This window comes from Fistularia commersonii, chromosome 34, assembly GCF_037954325.1.
Source record: "Fistularia commersonii isolate RoL2024-O1a breed Wild chromosome 34, RoL_Fcom_v1.0, whole genome shotgun sequence".
In the NCBI taxonomy this organism is placed as follows: domain Eukaryota; kingdom Metazoa; phylum Chordata; class Actinopteri; order Syngnathiformes; family Fistulariidae; genus Fistularia; species Fistularia commersonii.
Window position 1 is genome coordinate 8,933,291 of NC_141317.1, and position 14,141 is coordinate 8,947,431.

Genomic DNA, 14,141 nt, shown 5'->3' on the forward strand with positions numbered 1-14,141 from the left:
AAGAAGTGCAGGGGGAGAGAAGAATGGGTTTAACTCAATACATGCTGCGTATTTAGTTTGAGTCTCTCCGGTATTCGTGGTGACACTATTACAGCATTACAGTTTTTTTTTTTGTCATTTTAACAAACAGAAATAGTGAGATTTGATTATATTTAGAAGTGTACTTGCAGGTCAATTGGATTTGTGGCATTGGCATTTCCTGAATTAGCTGCAATGCGTATTAGAAAGATGGCAGTTGTATTTTATGGTTTCATCCCTGAAGTAGTAGCACATTCATATTGATAAATCATCCTTTTATTGTCCAATTAACTCAGGTCGGGGAGCGTCTCCCGAACGACGTCTTCAACAAACATCATCGCTGACAATTCTTTGGCCCCCGGTTGATATAAATCAATGTAATTTTTTAATCGTAACTTCAATCATATTTGGGTTGTAAGCACAGATACTGTCCCGTGGTCATCTCATGATGTGACCAGTCCCCTGTGCAGAGGGTCTGAGAAGGACAAAGACCTTTACACAAGTGCAGATACCATCATATGTCAAACAATAATTCTTGTCTCATGACATTATTACTTAGACTTTGCCTTTTCTGAACCGTCTGGATTTGCGTCGCGCACAAACTGGTTATTACAGCGTCCGAAGTAAACTGAAGCTGCTTTACCGGTAAGCATAACTAAGTGCTAATGTGTCTTTCAGCAAAAACAGTCCATCACTTCTCCGCTGACCTTGACCATTGACCTTGTTGGCAATTTATGGAGGGTAAAAAAAACAACAACTTACAAAGCCTGTCACTCAATGACAACACCCCCTCAAAAACAAGACCGTCTGCAGCTCTGCAAAAACTGCCAGAGATTTTACGGTGTCTGATTAAAAGCAATTTGTGAATTTAACTTGTGCAGGAAGGTGCAAGGGAACACCGTGTGTTTCTATTATGTCACTGTCCTAGCAGACATAAAAAAACCAATGCGGGTTCGACAACAAACACGCGTCGCCGTTTTAAAATCGCTTTTTTTTCTTTTCTTTTTTTTTTTTTTTGCAAATATACATGGAAAAGGCACAGAAAAATCCAGATAGAGGCAGGTTTTCGATCACGGATATGATATTTAGTAGCCGTGCAGGAGTTGCATTACGTAAGGCAGATGTGTGCCGCCGAGAGGAGAAGAGGAAATACAAGTGCCAGTGCAGCGGAAGTGGTACTGCCCTGAGATACGCTGAGCGAAACGGAGGACGGAGGCTGAATCGTCCAGAGAGCTAAAAAGCAGGACTTAAAGTCGCGAATATTGTGAGTGTGATCACCGGTGGTTACGAATTACCGCTCAGTAGGGTTGCGTTTTTATCGTACGACGGGTGAAAATGGGCTGTTTCGCCGCGCCCGATTGAATCTCTTTGAGGAGCCGTCATGCTAACGGTGCTGGCTGTCGGGGTTTGTGAAAGGCTCGCTAAGTAGCATTAGCTGTTAGCATAGGAGCTAACCGACGCTCCGGGTCCATGACACTTTGTTCTGACAGGCTGGCCTGCCTGGGCGGGCCACAGTACCGCTGCGGAAAATGAATTAAACTCGAAAGTTATCCAAACCCACGCTCGGTTATGTTTTCTGTCTGTTTCGGGAGAAAGTACTCAACGATTCGCGGTATCGCAATCTTGTTTTTCGCGAACGAAAGTCGGCCGTTGCATTTGCCGGCCTAGCTAACGGAACGGTACAGTCAGATGTAGGTACAGACGATGGGAAGAAGCTAAACCGTTAGCGTTTAGGCGCTCCGCGGCAACATGAATACGACAGATTAGCTTCGGTAACGTTATCTAATCCACTTAGGCTGCGAACGAAATTAAGAACCAAACGAACCGTGAATGAATTTGACACCATTTCAAAAGGTAATTATGGGTTAGTGAAACGATCATGCCGCTGGTGTCGCTAGCAATAATATGGGGTGGTATTATAACCTGACCCGGGAGGGCTTCGGCTAAAGTGTCGATTTGCACAATATCGGAGGTCAATAGAATCGCCGATCGTATTGAACTATTCTACAGTGGCAGTCCGCGATGCTATTGTTGCACTGGATCGGGTCCCTTTTCGGACGCAATGTGCTTAAGAGGTAGACTTTGAGAATGCTGTCAATTCGCTAGCTGCTAACCTTAGCAAGTGTACGGCTGACCCACTTGCCAGAGGGCCTTGTACTCATCCTCTTTCAGTGGAATCCAGCGGCTGTCCAGCTTCAAGACTACTATGTGTCAAAACAAAGTTAAGCTGGGTCACCTCTAATGCCAGTGCACACTTAAATAATAAGAAAGGTGTACCAGGGCTGTCTTTTTGATCAACCTTGAAGAATTAATTCCAATTCTGCATCTTCTTTCCGCAGTCTAAAAAATGGATAAAAACGACCTGGTACAGAAGGCCAAGCTTGCTGAGCAGGCTGAGCGCTACGATGACATGGCTGCAGCCATGAAGCTGGTGACGGAGCAAGGCGCAGAGCTGTCAAATGAGGAGCGCAACCTACTCTCTGTTGCCTACAAGAACGTGGTAGGAGCGCGCCGCTCATCCTGGCGTGTCATCTCCAGCATTGAGCAGAAGACCGAAGGCAATGATAAAAAGCAGCAGATGGCACGCGAATACCGAGAGAAGATTGAATCTGAGCTTCAAGAAATCTGTCATGATGTTCTGGTAAGGGCTTCTAACATTTTTTGGGGTAATTTGAGTCTTCGCTCACGACAAGCAGGCCGTTCTTGTGTTTGATTTGACGACACAACTGAAGATCTCTGTCGTTTACAGGGGCTGCTTGAACGGTTCCTTATCACCAATGCAACTAGGGCTGAGAGCAAGGTGTTCTATCTGAAAATGAAAGGCGACTATTATAGATACCTGTCTGAGGTTGCATCTGGAGATACCAAGAAGGGTAAGTGAAAACGTGTTTTACATTGTATTATTGTGCTGTCATGCAATATTTGCCACGACGGGTAAAGTCGGATCCATAATTGCCAGAATAAGAGCTGACATATTCATTACACCTGGATTTTGCGTTCCTAAAAACATATATATATTTTTTTTTCTCAAACTGTCATGGCTTTATTTAACTTTGTGTCCAGGAAAAATCAGAATTGTTCTTTCATAAATGAAAAGTAGCGTTACTTGCGCTAGCCTGTTCTATATGTTCCCATTGCCACGCTATGAGCCTTTTAGGCTGTTAGCTGGAAAAAACAGCACTCAACATGGACAGTCTAAAAGGCTTTGGAAACAGTTTAAAGATAGTCTTAATATTTGCCAGGTGGACTCTTTTTAAGCTTCACATGTAAGTTGGATATTTTCCTCACTTGGCTGTTCCGCTCATAATGTAGAATGTTTGCTTTTTATCAGCCCCAAGTGGCCACCAAATCATTGGCGCTGCTTTCAAAGACACTGTAAAATGTTTTTGTTCATTATCTTGTGTCTTCAGAGACGGTGGAGAATTCGCAGCAGGCATACCAACAAGCTTTTGATATTAGCAAGGGCGAGATGCAGCCAACGCACCCCATCAGGCTCGGTCTTGCCCTCAACTTCTCAGTCTTCTACTACGAAATCCTCAACAACCCGGACAAGGCCTGCAGTCTGGCTAAGACGGTGAGAATTCAGACCTGAGCTGACGCTTCGACATCTGATACAGGTTAACTTTAGAACTTGGGAAGGCTGAGGTTTTACTTAACCAAACTGTCTTTATAATTCAGGCATTCGATGAAGCCATTGCTGAGCTTGACACTTTGAACGAGGATTCTTACAAAGACAGCACCCTGATCATGCAACTACTAAGGGACAACCTGACTGTAAGTCCAAGGCCTCTTGCCGTTTGTCCCCTCTCACTTTTATCCGAATGCATTATTCACGGAACGTCCTTCTATTCTTCTCTGTCTGTTTCCAGCTGTGGACATCAGAAAACCAGGGAGATGAGGGAGAGGCTGGCGAAGGGGAAAACTAATGGAATTGCACTGTTAATCCACCTACACTCTTATCTTAAACACAGACAACTTATATACATCCCCCTCCACTCCATCAGCCCCTCCCTCTTCTGTATGACAAGCAGCCTGAATTGCTCCTGACCAACTAGTTTACCCCTCTCAGTTCACTGTGAGGAGACAGGGTAATTTTCAGTTGTTAGCCAATTCAGTTACCTTGTGGAAACTTGTTGTATTGATTAGTGAGTCCATGTTGCTGTTTTTGTTGGCTTTGTGTGTATGTCTGCTCGTTTATATGTGAGTGAGCAGTGTGTGTGTGTGTGCGCGTGCGTGCGTGTGTGCGTGCGTGTGTGTGTGTGTCTGTGTGTGTGTGTGTGTGTGTGTGTGTGTGTGTGTGTGTGTGTGTGTGTGTGTGTGTGTGTGTGTGTGTGTGTGTGTGTGATTGAGAGAGTGAGTGTGCATGAGTGAGTGATCGATCCAGGGGGAGGGGGGTGTTGTGAATTCTAATCGTCCTTCCAAATTCCTTTGTCCCGGCTAGCTAGTTGTGGATTTTTCATCCTACTTTTGTTACTTTTCTTATTTGTGATTCCTCATGATATTTACAGGTTCTATTGTATGGTAATTAAACTGGCAGTTGATTTCCACCAAACACTGTGATAGTAGGATTTCCATTTGCTTCACAACCCCAAGACCAGTTGTGTTTGAATTTTCAGACCCGTGTACAATCCTGTATTCAACTAACTGCAATTCTGCTGTGGGCTCATACAGAATGGAGGCAGGCTGTATTGTGACACTGACATCTTGGTGTAATGCTCCTTGATCATGCTCACAAATTCTGTTTTTAAAAGTTTTAAGGGACCCTTAAATTGTCATGTTTGTTAGCTATACTGCAGACAAGACATTCCACATTTTTAGGCTTTTGGAAAGGCAGTGCTCTTTTTTTTTTTTTTTTTTTTTTTTTTTTTTTTTTTTTTTTTTAAACTAAGTATGGATTGACTGTAGTTTTACTTACTGTTAAGGTGCTGCTTGATCTCAGTCCATTGAAAAATGTATGTGCGCAAATGTGGTTCCATGTTTTTTGCAATATTGACTATCATTTGTGTGTAATACCTAAAGTACCCTTTTATTGATGTTAATTGAAAATGTCTTTCCACACTGTACCGACCCTGCTTGCAAAATATCCCTCTTAAAGCGGTTGTTTTCTCCAAAAAATATTTGTGCCTGGCTTTCTCTTGCAGCCTCTTTCACGTAGGTGGCAACAATTAACTTGTTTTCAGACACGATTTAGACCGGACGAGAAATTCAAGCGGTCCATCTCGACTTTAGTTTCTTCAGGTGCATTATAGTTGGTGTGACTTATTGCCTCATAAATGTCTATTTTGAAGATGCTATCGAAGGCCATTTTTTTATCACTTTGCAAAGAAGCTCAGTGTCACAATACCATGTATCACCACTACATTTCACATATTGTAGTTAGACACCATTCCACATAGCTGACAGTCTGTTTATTCTTAACAATGCTCCGATGAATCGAATTAATATTCTGTTGAAAAAAAAATCATGTCAGTTCATGATGATGCTTGATGAAAATGCAGTTAGTGAATGTGGAACAAAGCCTGTCTGTATATCAGGTATCTTACTTGCTTTGTTTTTACTGACAAGTCTTATGGCTAAATTTGCTTCTGTAACAGTCTATTACCCAGTGCACACAAGTGGTTGTGAAACTTCTAGAATAGCTCTAAAAAGCAACGAAGAAATGGAGATAAACAATGGTTGGTGTAATTCTAGCTTTGTGTTTATGTATCTTAAAAAAAACAAACATTCTAGTTTCACTATACATGTAAGAAATAGGAAAGTGTCAAAGACCATTCAGTGAAATAAAGTTTCGTTTAAGATAACTTATCGTTGAGGATCATTTTTGAAACCACTTTTTAATATGGCTTACTTTTAGCGATAAATCATGTAAAAAAAATTAGACAAACTGATTTTTTTTGTTTTGTTTTTTCCCACAATCTTAGACCAGAGGCAGAGTTAGATGCGTTTCTGTGCGGACTACTTTGTCCGGCGGAGTGACACATCCTGCAGTCGCGCGGAAGGTCCCACGCAGGTGTTTCACCGTCATAATTGATCTGGAAAAAAAAGGTCCCGCTCCCGTGGAAAGTCAGTGTTGCCCGTTGGGCTACATTTTAGCCGCTTCTCAACGCCGTGGCTAGTTCAGAGGTGTAAGTACAGCCCTTAAACTATGGTTTCATCTATTTCTCTGTTCTTAGATTACTTTTCCTCCGGTTCGTTTCAACCATAAATGCGCAAGTTTTGCCCCAAAAATTGCGTTCCAAAAAATGTTACTAATATTAGCCTCGTGATTTTTTTTTTTTTTTGGCTCGCAATATTTCAAATTTTTTTTTTTTTACTTCCAATATTGAAATTATTTCTACAAACTTCCAATGATAATGATCTTTGTTTTTTTTTTAAGTCAATATTACTACAGCACAATAGATCAGGCATTTATCTGAAGTGACTTAGCCACGACCGTTTTTTGGGTAAAAGTCCCATGTGTAATGTGCAGTGGTTTCATCGAGGCCTGATTGACAAGGTTTTTTTAAGTAAACACTTCAATATTTTTCAGAATAATTTCACATATTTTACAACATGTTACTTTTAATAAAAAAAAATTGATCAAACACCCTCTTCCCCTCCGTTTTGGTGATGAGGGACTACGGTCTCAGCCTCGGAGGTTCTGATTGGCTAATTCCAACTGACCTTGTGAACAAATCCAAGGTTTTGATTGGTCGAGATTGATTAATAGTGTTTTTCAAGCTGCTGCCCTAAAATATTATTTAGTTCAAGTAAAAAGTGCACAGAGGCATCTGACACTTCAAGTTTAATCGCTAAAAATGACTATATGTAAATGATATAACCCCGGCACATCCACCTCACAGCAAAAAGGTCCCTGGTGCGATTCTGGCAGAGGGCCTTTTGTTGTGGAGGTTACATGTTCCCTCAGGGTCTGCTTGGATTGTCTCAGCTTTCCAAAAACATGCAGGAGGTTCATTGGAGACTCTAAATTATCCAGATGTGCGAATGACAGAATGAATGGTCGGATGTCCCTATTTGTGGCCCTGTGATGACTGTCGACCGGGCCGGGATGAACCCCGACACTCACCCCATGACAGCCTGGAAAGGCTCCAATCCCCCCACAGCCCTGTCTGCAGGATAAGCGAGAATAAATTAATGAATATATATCCCATTAATATGCTGGCAATATGTAGTATAGTTGCTCTTATGTTTGTTTGTCAGCAGAGATTAATTTTATAGCCCACCAAACTAGTCATTACTTTTAGCTGCCTTCACGTCATGCTTACAATACAAACAAAAAGTGAAATGAGACTTTTCCCTTTTTTTTTGATGCATTTTGCATACTTTGTCTGGACACCTACATCTGTGCACCTGTGTGTGTGGTCCAAAACCAGCTTTGCAACTTATCAGTGAAAGTAGGAAAAACACTTTAGACAACATAAACAAATGACTTGTATTAATAAATTTTATTGTCACAAAACGGTTATTCAGTCAGAAGGGCTTGAACCAAAAATATGAAGCTTAGCGAGGCAGTCGGAGACAGGGTGTTCAATGTCGGCTAAGGACGTGTGAGCCATTATCAAACCATGAAGATTCAATTTTCCCCCTTTAGATCCCTCTTTGTAGTCGTGAGGGGGAGAAAAAAGCGAGAAAAAAAAAACCTTTGCCGCCTTCAGTTAGTTGAGTGGGAGCGCCTTGGGATTCCCCTGGCAGGACTGGACGAAATGGCCGGGGAGAGGGAAGTCTGGGTCCGTCTGCTTTGACTGCTGCCCCGCGACCCAGCCCAAGATCAGCTGCAGGAGACTGACCGGTGGATAGTGTGCTCTTCAGTCGCAGCCGTGCATAAATACCCTGCCACAACGACCCATCCTTGTGCAAAGAGCAGCATTATAGAGATTTTTTTTTTTTTTTTTTTTGTCTAAAACAAATCAGAGATAACATTTACAGGAAATGGCAAAATGACTTGTACAAATATTCCTGTCATGGAACAGTGGAAAGCAATGAGCCAGGTTGACAGGCACTCCCTTCTGTACAAAAAACACATTGTATGCATGCACGCCACCTCAGGAGAGCACACATTACCAAGAAACACATTGAGCAGTGTTCAAGTATGGTTATTGCTGAAATTAAATCATTCAGGAATGGTATGATGCGGATCAACTTTTGAAGTCAGAAAACCCACATTTTGTCCGGGATTCAGTCCTCATCCCAAAAATCAAGCAACGACTACAATTTTAAATTAGCTCGTCAGCCAATCCTGTCATACACAGTAGTTAAAATGTCTGTCAAAAGCACTCAATCAAATTGTTTCTATTCAATGCAGCTCCCAAAATGTATCCAACTCAAAATCTTAAGCAATATATTTGTTGCGGTAATATTCATATTTGTAGCTTTGGATTTATAGCGGGCAAAAAGTAATCCATCATAAAGTCCAGTGATTTGACAGGCTGTAATTTTGACCCTTTTCAGTGTCATTTGAAATGAGTTTCTCTTTGAACTGCTATATTGAAAAATTCTAGACCGTAAATTGTTTCGCTCCTTCGATTCCTAACAGTGACTGTAGTTCTCACAATTCTGATCAAGGCCAATAATACTATTTTTACCCATTGCTTTATCATTTTAGACTCAATCAAACCCTGGAGGTAAAAATGTTTATCAAAATAAAACACGGGTCATCAATGACACAAGCAAGATTATCACTTCTAGCAAATCCTGTGCTGAGAGTTTTATTTCTAAGTCTGCAGATAAAATACTCCTGCTCTGTGTTTGATCAGCTGTCATCCAAGATGAACAGCAGTGGACCAGCGTATCCTCTTGCATCTTTGTACGTCGGGGACTTGCATCCAGATGTTACAGAGGCCATGCTTTACCAGAAATTTTCACCTGCCGGGCCCATCATGTCAATCCGCGTGTGTCGTGACATTATCACTCGCAGATCCCTGGGATACGCCTACATAAACTTCCAGCAGCCAGCCGATGGTAACCAGTCTTTTGTCAATAATTTGAAAAATTGATGACATTACAAATCGAAAACTCCGTACTCCTGTATATCGAACGATATCTTTAAACATTAAAATGTTCTCCTTTCTGTTTCAGCCGAGTGTGCCCTTGATACAATGAACTACGATGTGATCAAGGGTCAACCTATCCGAATAATGTGGTCTCAGCGCGACCCTGGTCTCAGGAAGTCTGGCGTGGGGAACATCTTTATCAAGAACATGGATGAATCCATCGACAACAAGACTCTCTCTGACACCTTCTCCGCCTTTGGGAATATTTTGTCCTGCAAGGTAACGGGGGCCGTCCGTCACTTCCGACAGCTTGCGTAAAATGGTAAACTTATTGTTCAAAGTTGCTTTGATTTCTTATTTAATTAGAATAGACGCTTTCCGTCCGTGCAGGTCGTGTGCGACGAGAAAGGATCCAAAGGTTACGGCTTCGTCCACTTTGAGACCCAGGAGGCTGCCAACCGCGCTATCGACACCATGAATGGGATGCTGCTGAATGATCGAAAAGTGTGAGGATTTTAAACACACCTTGATGATGTGTGTGGTTTTAGCGGCGCCAAAAGGCGAGACAAATGCAAAACTTTTTACAGAATGAAGTTCTACTCATTACTTTTAGATGTTTATAGCCACGGACTATGCTTGTTTTCTTCAATGTGGTTGCAGTTTTGTCGGCCACTTCAAGTCCCGCAAGGATCGAGAAATGGAGTTTGGCACCAAAGCCATGAAATTTACAAATGTCTACATTAAAAACTTTGGTGAGGACTGCACTGATGACCATCTCAAAGATGTCTTCTCTGCATTTGGTAAGAAAGTGAAACTTAAGTATTTATGCCGCTTCTCCAGAAATGTTGCAATTGTCTTGTAGAAAAAAATCTCGCTTTTTCTCAATTCCGTGCCGACTTGTTCTCGTACGCCAAGGAAAAACCCTCAGTGTCCGAGTGATGAAGGACGACAACGGCTGCTCACGTGGATTTGGCTTTGTAAACTATGCAAACCACGAGGATGCTCAAAAGGTAGCTATGGATTTATTTGCTGCATTAACTTATTTTTCATTAAATTGGAACTGATTCTGTCCTTTTTATAGTTTTAAAAATAACAAACAATGCTGTTTCAGTTCCCCTAGTGAAATGTCCAACAGTGGACAGAAATAATAAAATAGCAGGTCTGATGTGTTTGTTTTTTTTGTTTTTTTTTTCAGTTTTCTATGATTTTATTTTAAATACATGGTATTGTCTTAGAATAGAACAGTTTTGGCTTTACTTCAGAGCAAACTTGTGGCTCTTACCTTTTCATGACATGATTATATTCCTAAAACCTTTGTCAAGGTACAAATAAAGTGGACTTACTCTTTTGTTGACCCCAAACTGCTCCAAGAGACTCTTCAGGAATCAGTGTGAGAAATAATCAAATTGCTACTCCAGCTCCTCTTGTTTTTTTTTTTTTTTTTTTACAATTGTTCCTAAAATTAAACGGCTCAGTTGAGACGTGCACAGAAATAGAAACAGGTATTGTTTGTCGATTCTGAATGGTTGGGCCGTCTGATGACAGCTACAACATAAGCATCTTTCCCTAGATGTTTTTTTTTTTTTTCAATCCCTTGGATGTATATCGGACTAAAGTAGAGCATAAACTGAAGTTAAGTATGACTCTTTCTTGCAATTTTACATCGCCGCTCTTATACGGTGATTTTAATGGAGAAGAAAAAAACCAAATGCTAGCTGCGCAAAGATTTGACAATATAAGTTTAGTGCAGGGCTGTGATTGTGTCAACCCTTTTTTATGTGCTCTTAATCCGATTTTATTTCTCCTGTGACATTCTCAATGCTAATTCAAGTCATGCCTCAGCAATATAAAGCTATAAAGAAAATGCTAAAGCTTGCAGTTTATGTGGTTTTAGGTCGTAATTAAAATTCATGTGCAGAATATCCTGCCACTAATGTCGCTCCTGTCGCCTCGTGTCACCAGGCAGTCGTAGAAATGAACGGTAAAGAGATGAACGGGAAACTCCTCTTCGTGGGAAGAGCTCAGAAGCGACTGGAGCGCCAGGGAGAGCTCAAGCGCAAGTTTGACCGCATCAAGCAGGACCGCATACAGCGCTATCAGGTGCTGCTCCGGCCTCTGTCACGCTGCAAGGCTGTAATGGCGTTAACAAATGCATCACCGGATATCCGGAGAGATACCAGTGTTCATTCTCTAGATGAATCTTGAAGACCTAAAGTCCTGAAATATGTGATTTCATGTCAACACAGATCAGCGTCTCCACACTAGCATTGAGATATTGTCCCTGTTAAGGTTACATGCGGCATTTCACGCCACGCTAAGTCAACTGGACAGGTTTTGACAGTTTGAATGGACAGAGTTATAAGTAAGGATCTCTTCTTTCTCCTTAATTCAGGGGGTTAATCTTTATGTGAAGAACCTGGACGATAGCATAGATGATGAGCGGCTGAGAAAGGAGTTTGCACCTTATGGCACAATAACAAGTGCTAAGGTAGGTTATTAACTCTTTGACTGACTGAATCGTATCAAAGATAATACATTTTAAACCGACAGCATGCGTTAAATCCTATTTATTATGTTTGTTTATGTCTGAAACTTATATTTTACAACCTACATTTCGAGGAAAGGGGGAAGCGTTAGAAATTCTAGCCACCCCAGTAAAAATGACCATCTGACTATCAGGAGTTGTTTATTTTCTTTTGCACATAAACTACCAGTAATTGTGGCGCTCACTTCAAACTTTCATGTTTGTGCTGGTTTTCTCTCAGGTCATGACCGATGGCTCTCAAAGCAAAGGCTTTGGCTTTGTCTGTTTTTCTTCACCTGAGGAGGCAACCAAAGCAGTAACTGAGATGAATGGAAGAATTATTGCAACCAAACCGTTGTATGTGGCTCTGGCTCAGCGCAGGGAGGAGCGAAAGGCCATCCTCACCAACAAGTACATGCAAAGACTTGCTACGCTGAGGACCATGACAAGTCCCATCATAGACTCCTACCAGCAGGCTGGATACTACATGACCGTGCCACAGGTAGAACTTGCAATTATTGAATCTTTCATACGTCCATCTGAAACAAAAACCGTGACTTAAACACCTTTTCAGCGCAGGACTCATCCAGGATTGCAATGTTAGCGGCGAAATAGAGAAATCTCCGCTTTTAGAGTAACCGATGTAATACGTCTTAAAGTCCCGTGCCTGTTTTTTTTTTTTTTTTTTTTTATCTCACAGCCTGCCACGCGATCGTTCTACAACCACAATGCCGTCAGCAATATGAGACCGGTGCCTCGCTGGGCAGGACAACCACCCAGACCACAGGGTAAATTACGTGATAACGCCCATTACCGGTGGCGGTAAAAGCCTCAGATTGTCTTTTCTGTTTTCAGGTCCGTACCCGTCGCAGTACGCGGGTAGTTCGGTTCCTCGACGTGGATCGACTCCCATCGCGACCGTCAGGCAGGCCTCCACTCAGGCTCCCCGTGTCCTCAGTGCCTCACACAAGACGAGCAAGTATCCAAATCTGCGACGACCGGGGGCCAAGCGCACTCTGTGTAAATATTTGCCCGATGCACGAACCCTCTGTATCTTCAGATAATATTGGAACCCAGACCGTCGGGGCTCGGACGGACATATCCGGCGTGAACAGGAGCAGTCAGTACAAGTATTCCACTGCAGTGAGGAACCCTCAGCAGGTCATCGCTGTCCCTGCACCTGTGACAAGAATACAAGTATGAGCTCACAGTCTGTGATACCTTCTCACCCCGAATTCAACAATAATGATAATACTACTATCTGGCTGTCACATGTTTAGCAGCGCCTTTGCTTTTGAATCTAGAATTCTATCCAAGTAGATCATCGAGGCGGAGAAGAGACGAAAACTTGATCGTTCAAGCCGGGATCCCTTGTGTTTACAGGTTGTTCCCACACCTGTGGCGGAGGCCCCTGTGCACGTCCAAGGGCCGGTGCCGCTAACTGCCTCCATGCTGGCTGCAGCGCCGCTCATGGATCAGAAGCAGCTTCTAGGTATGGCGCCGTTCACTCCCGCCGTTTCCTTTACTCTGGGTCAACGTGTCCATTTAGATGTTGTGCCTCCTCCGCCGTGTTCCGCAGGCGAGCGTCTCTACCCGCTGATCCACGCCCTCCAACCCAACCTGGCCGGAAAGATCACTGGGATGCTGCTAGAAATTGACAACTCGGAACTGTTACACATGCTTGAATCACCGGAGTCCCTGCACTCTAAGGCACAATGTTCATTTTCCAACATTCCAAAAAGAAATTTCAGATAATACTTAGATGTTTTAATATCCAACAATTCAGTCCCGTTAGTGATCCAGCTCTTGTCATTGTAGTTTAACCCTCCGTCTCTGGTCAGGTGGAAGAGGCCATCGCTGTCCTGCAGGCCCATCAGGCAAAGGAATGCTCTTCTAAGAAGTAAATAGCTCTTGCAGGTAAGCTTCTCCTCTGGTCATCCAGTGTGCAGAGTGAAAAATGATTCAGTGTTTGCCACTTCTGAGACACCACAGCTTTCAGTAGTACCAGAACTTTAGTGTGCCAGTCCATCTCCAGATATCCTCATGTTTACTTACTTTGGAACAATATTGATTTGCATAACTGTGAAAAGGATACTAGTGTGGTTATTTAACTTTCAACTTTTCCAGATGTCAACAAGGAGATAAGAAAAATTTAAAATGGAAAAAGGATGAGGGAAAAGTGTTCTGTGGATAAACTGACCGTGAAGAAATTGTTTTGTTAATGGTTTATCATTTGTTAAAATAAAGCTTATAATATGCATCAAACCTTCCTCGAGTCATTTGAATGCAGCAGGCTGCTTTTGGGGCACAAGTGCATAACTAAAGAGTTTACTGGAAACATTCAGTGACAGATGTAAATCTGCAAATGTCGGGATTTATAATTACAGGAAATCAAAACTTAGTGATAAATTTGACTTCTCTAAACCAATGGGTTAGTGTACTGAAACCTCTCATGCTGCCCACTGTGTTTCCGTTTCAGCAGAAATGAGTCCTTTTGGGAAAGCATAAGTTCAGCACTCTCTTAATGCCAACCAGTTTAAACTGAGCTGCCATGTTGCCAGGAAATGGGGAAGAAGAAATTGAAAAGTAATTGAGACCTTGTCCATTAA

General features: G+C 42.3%; 2 protein-coding genes across 2 annotated transcripts; both read left to right on the top strand.

The window, feature by feature from the left end:
* Positions 1-1,010: 1,010 nt before the first annotated feature.
* Positions 1,011-5,819, top strand: LOC147214510 (14-3-3 protein beta/alpha-1). Its single transcript, XM_086141510.1, has 6 exons — positions 1,011-1,282; positions 2,358-2,659; positions 2,768-2,891; positions 3,429-3,592; positions 3,697-3,792; positions 3,888-5,819. Exons 2-6 carry the CDS (start codon positions 2,366-2,368, stop codon positions 3,942-3,944), a joined length of 735 nt encoding a protein of 244 aa, XP_085997636.1. The 5' UTR covers positions 1,011-1,282; positions 2,358-2,365; the 3' UTR covers positions 3,945-5,819.
* Positions 5,820-6,043: 224 nt separating this feature from the next.
* On the top strand, positions 6,044-13,732 carry pabpc1l (poly(A) binding protein, cytoplasmic 1-like). The gene is made up of 16 exons (XM_086141512.1): positions 6,044-6,143; positions 8,772-8,976; positions 9,094-9,287; positions 9,399-9,514; positions 9,669-9,808; positions 9,924-10,018; positions 10,971-11,108; positions 11,401-11,496; positions 11,774-12,034; positions 12,233-12,320; positions 12,388-12,507; positions 12,593-12,729; positions 12,916-13,024; positions 13,112-13,242; positions 13,374-13,449; positions 13,660-13,732. Exons 2-15 carry the CDS (start codon positions 8,784-8,786, stop codon positions 13,434-13,436), a joined length of 1,881 nt encoding a protein of 626 aa, XP_085997638.1. The 5' UTR covers positions 6,044-6,143; positions 8,772-8,783; the 3' UTR covers positions 13,437-13,449; positions 13,660-13,732.
* Positions 13,733-14,141: the final 409 nt, after the last annotated feature.

Coding starts and splice junctions, on each gene's coding strand:
- pabpc1l (XM_086141512.1), top strand. CDS start 8,784: ATGAACAGCAGTGGACCAGCGTATCCTCTTGCATCTTTGTACGTCGGG. Junction 9,515..9,668: donor CTGCTGAATGATCGAAAAGT/GTGAGGATTTTA, acceptor ATGTGGTTGCAG/TTTTGTCGGCCACTTCAAGT. Junction 10,019..10,970: donor ACCACGAGGATGCTCAAAAG/GTAGCTATGGAT, acceptor TCGTGTCACCAG/GCAGTCGTAGAAATGAACGG.
- LOC147214510 (XM_086141510.1), top strand. CDS start 2,366: ATGGATAAAAACGACCTGGTACAGAAGGCCAAGCTTGCTGAGCAGGCT. Junction 2,892..3,428: donor ATCTGGAGATACCAAGAAGG/GTAAGTGAAAAC, acceptor TTGTGTCTTCAG/AGACGGTGGAGAATTCGCAG. Junction 3,793..3,887: donor TACTAAGGGACAACCTGACT/GTAAGTCCAAGG, acceptor GTCTGTTTCCAG/CTGTGGACATCAGAAAACCA.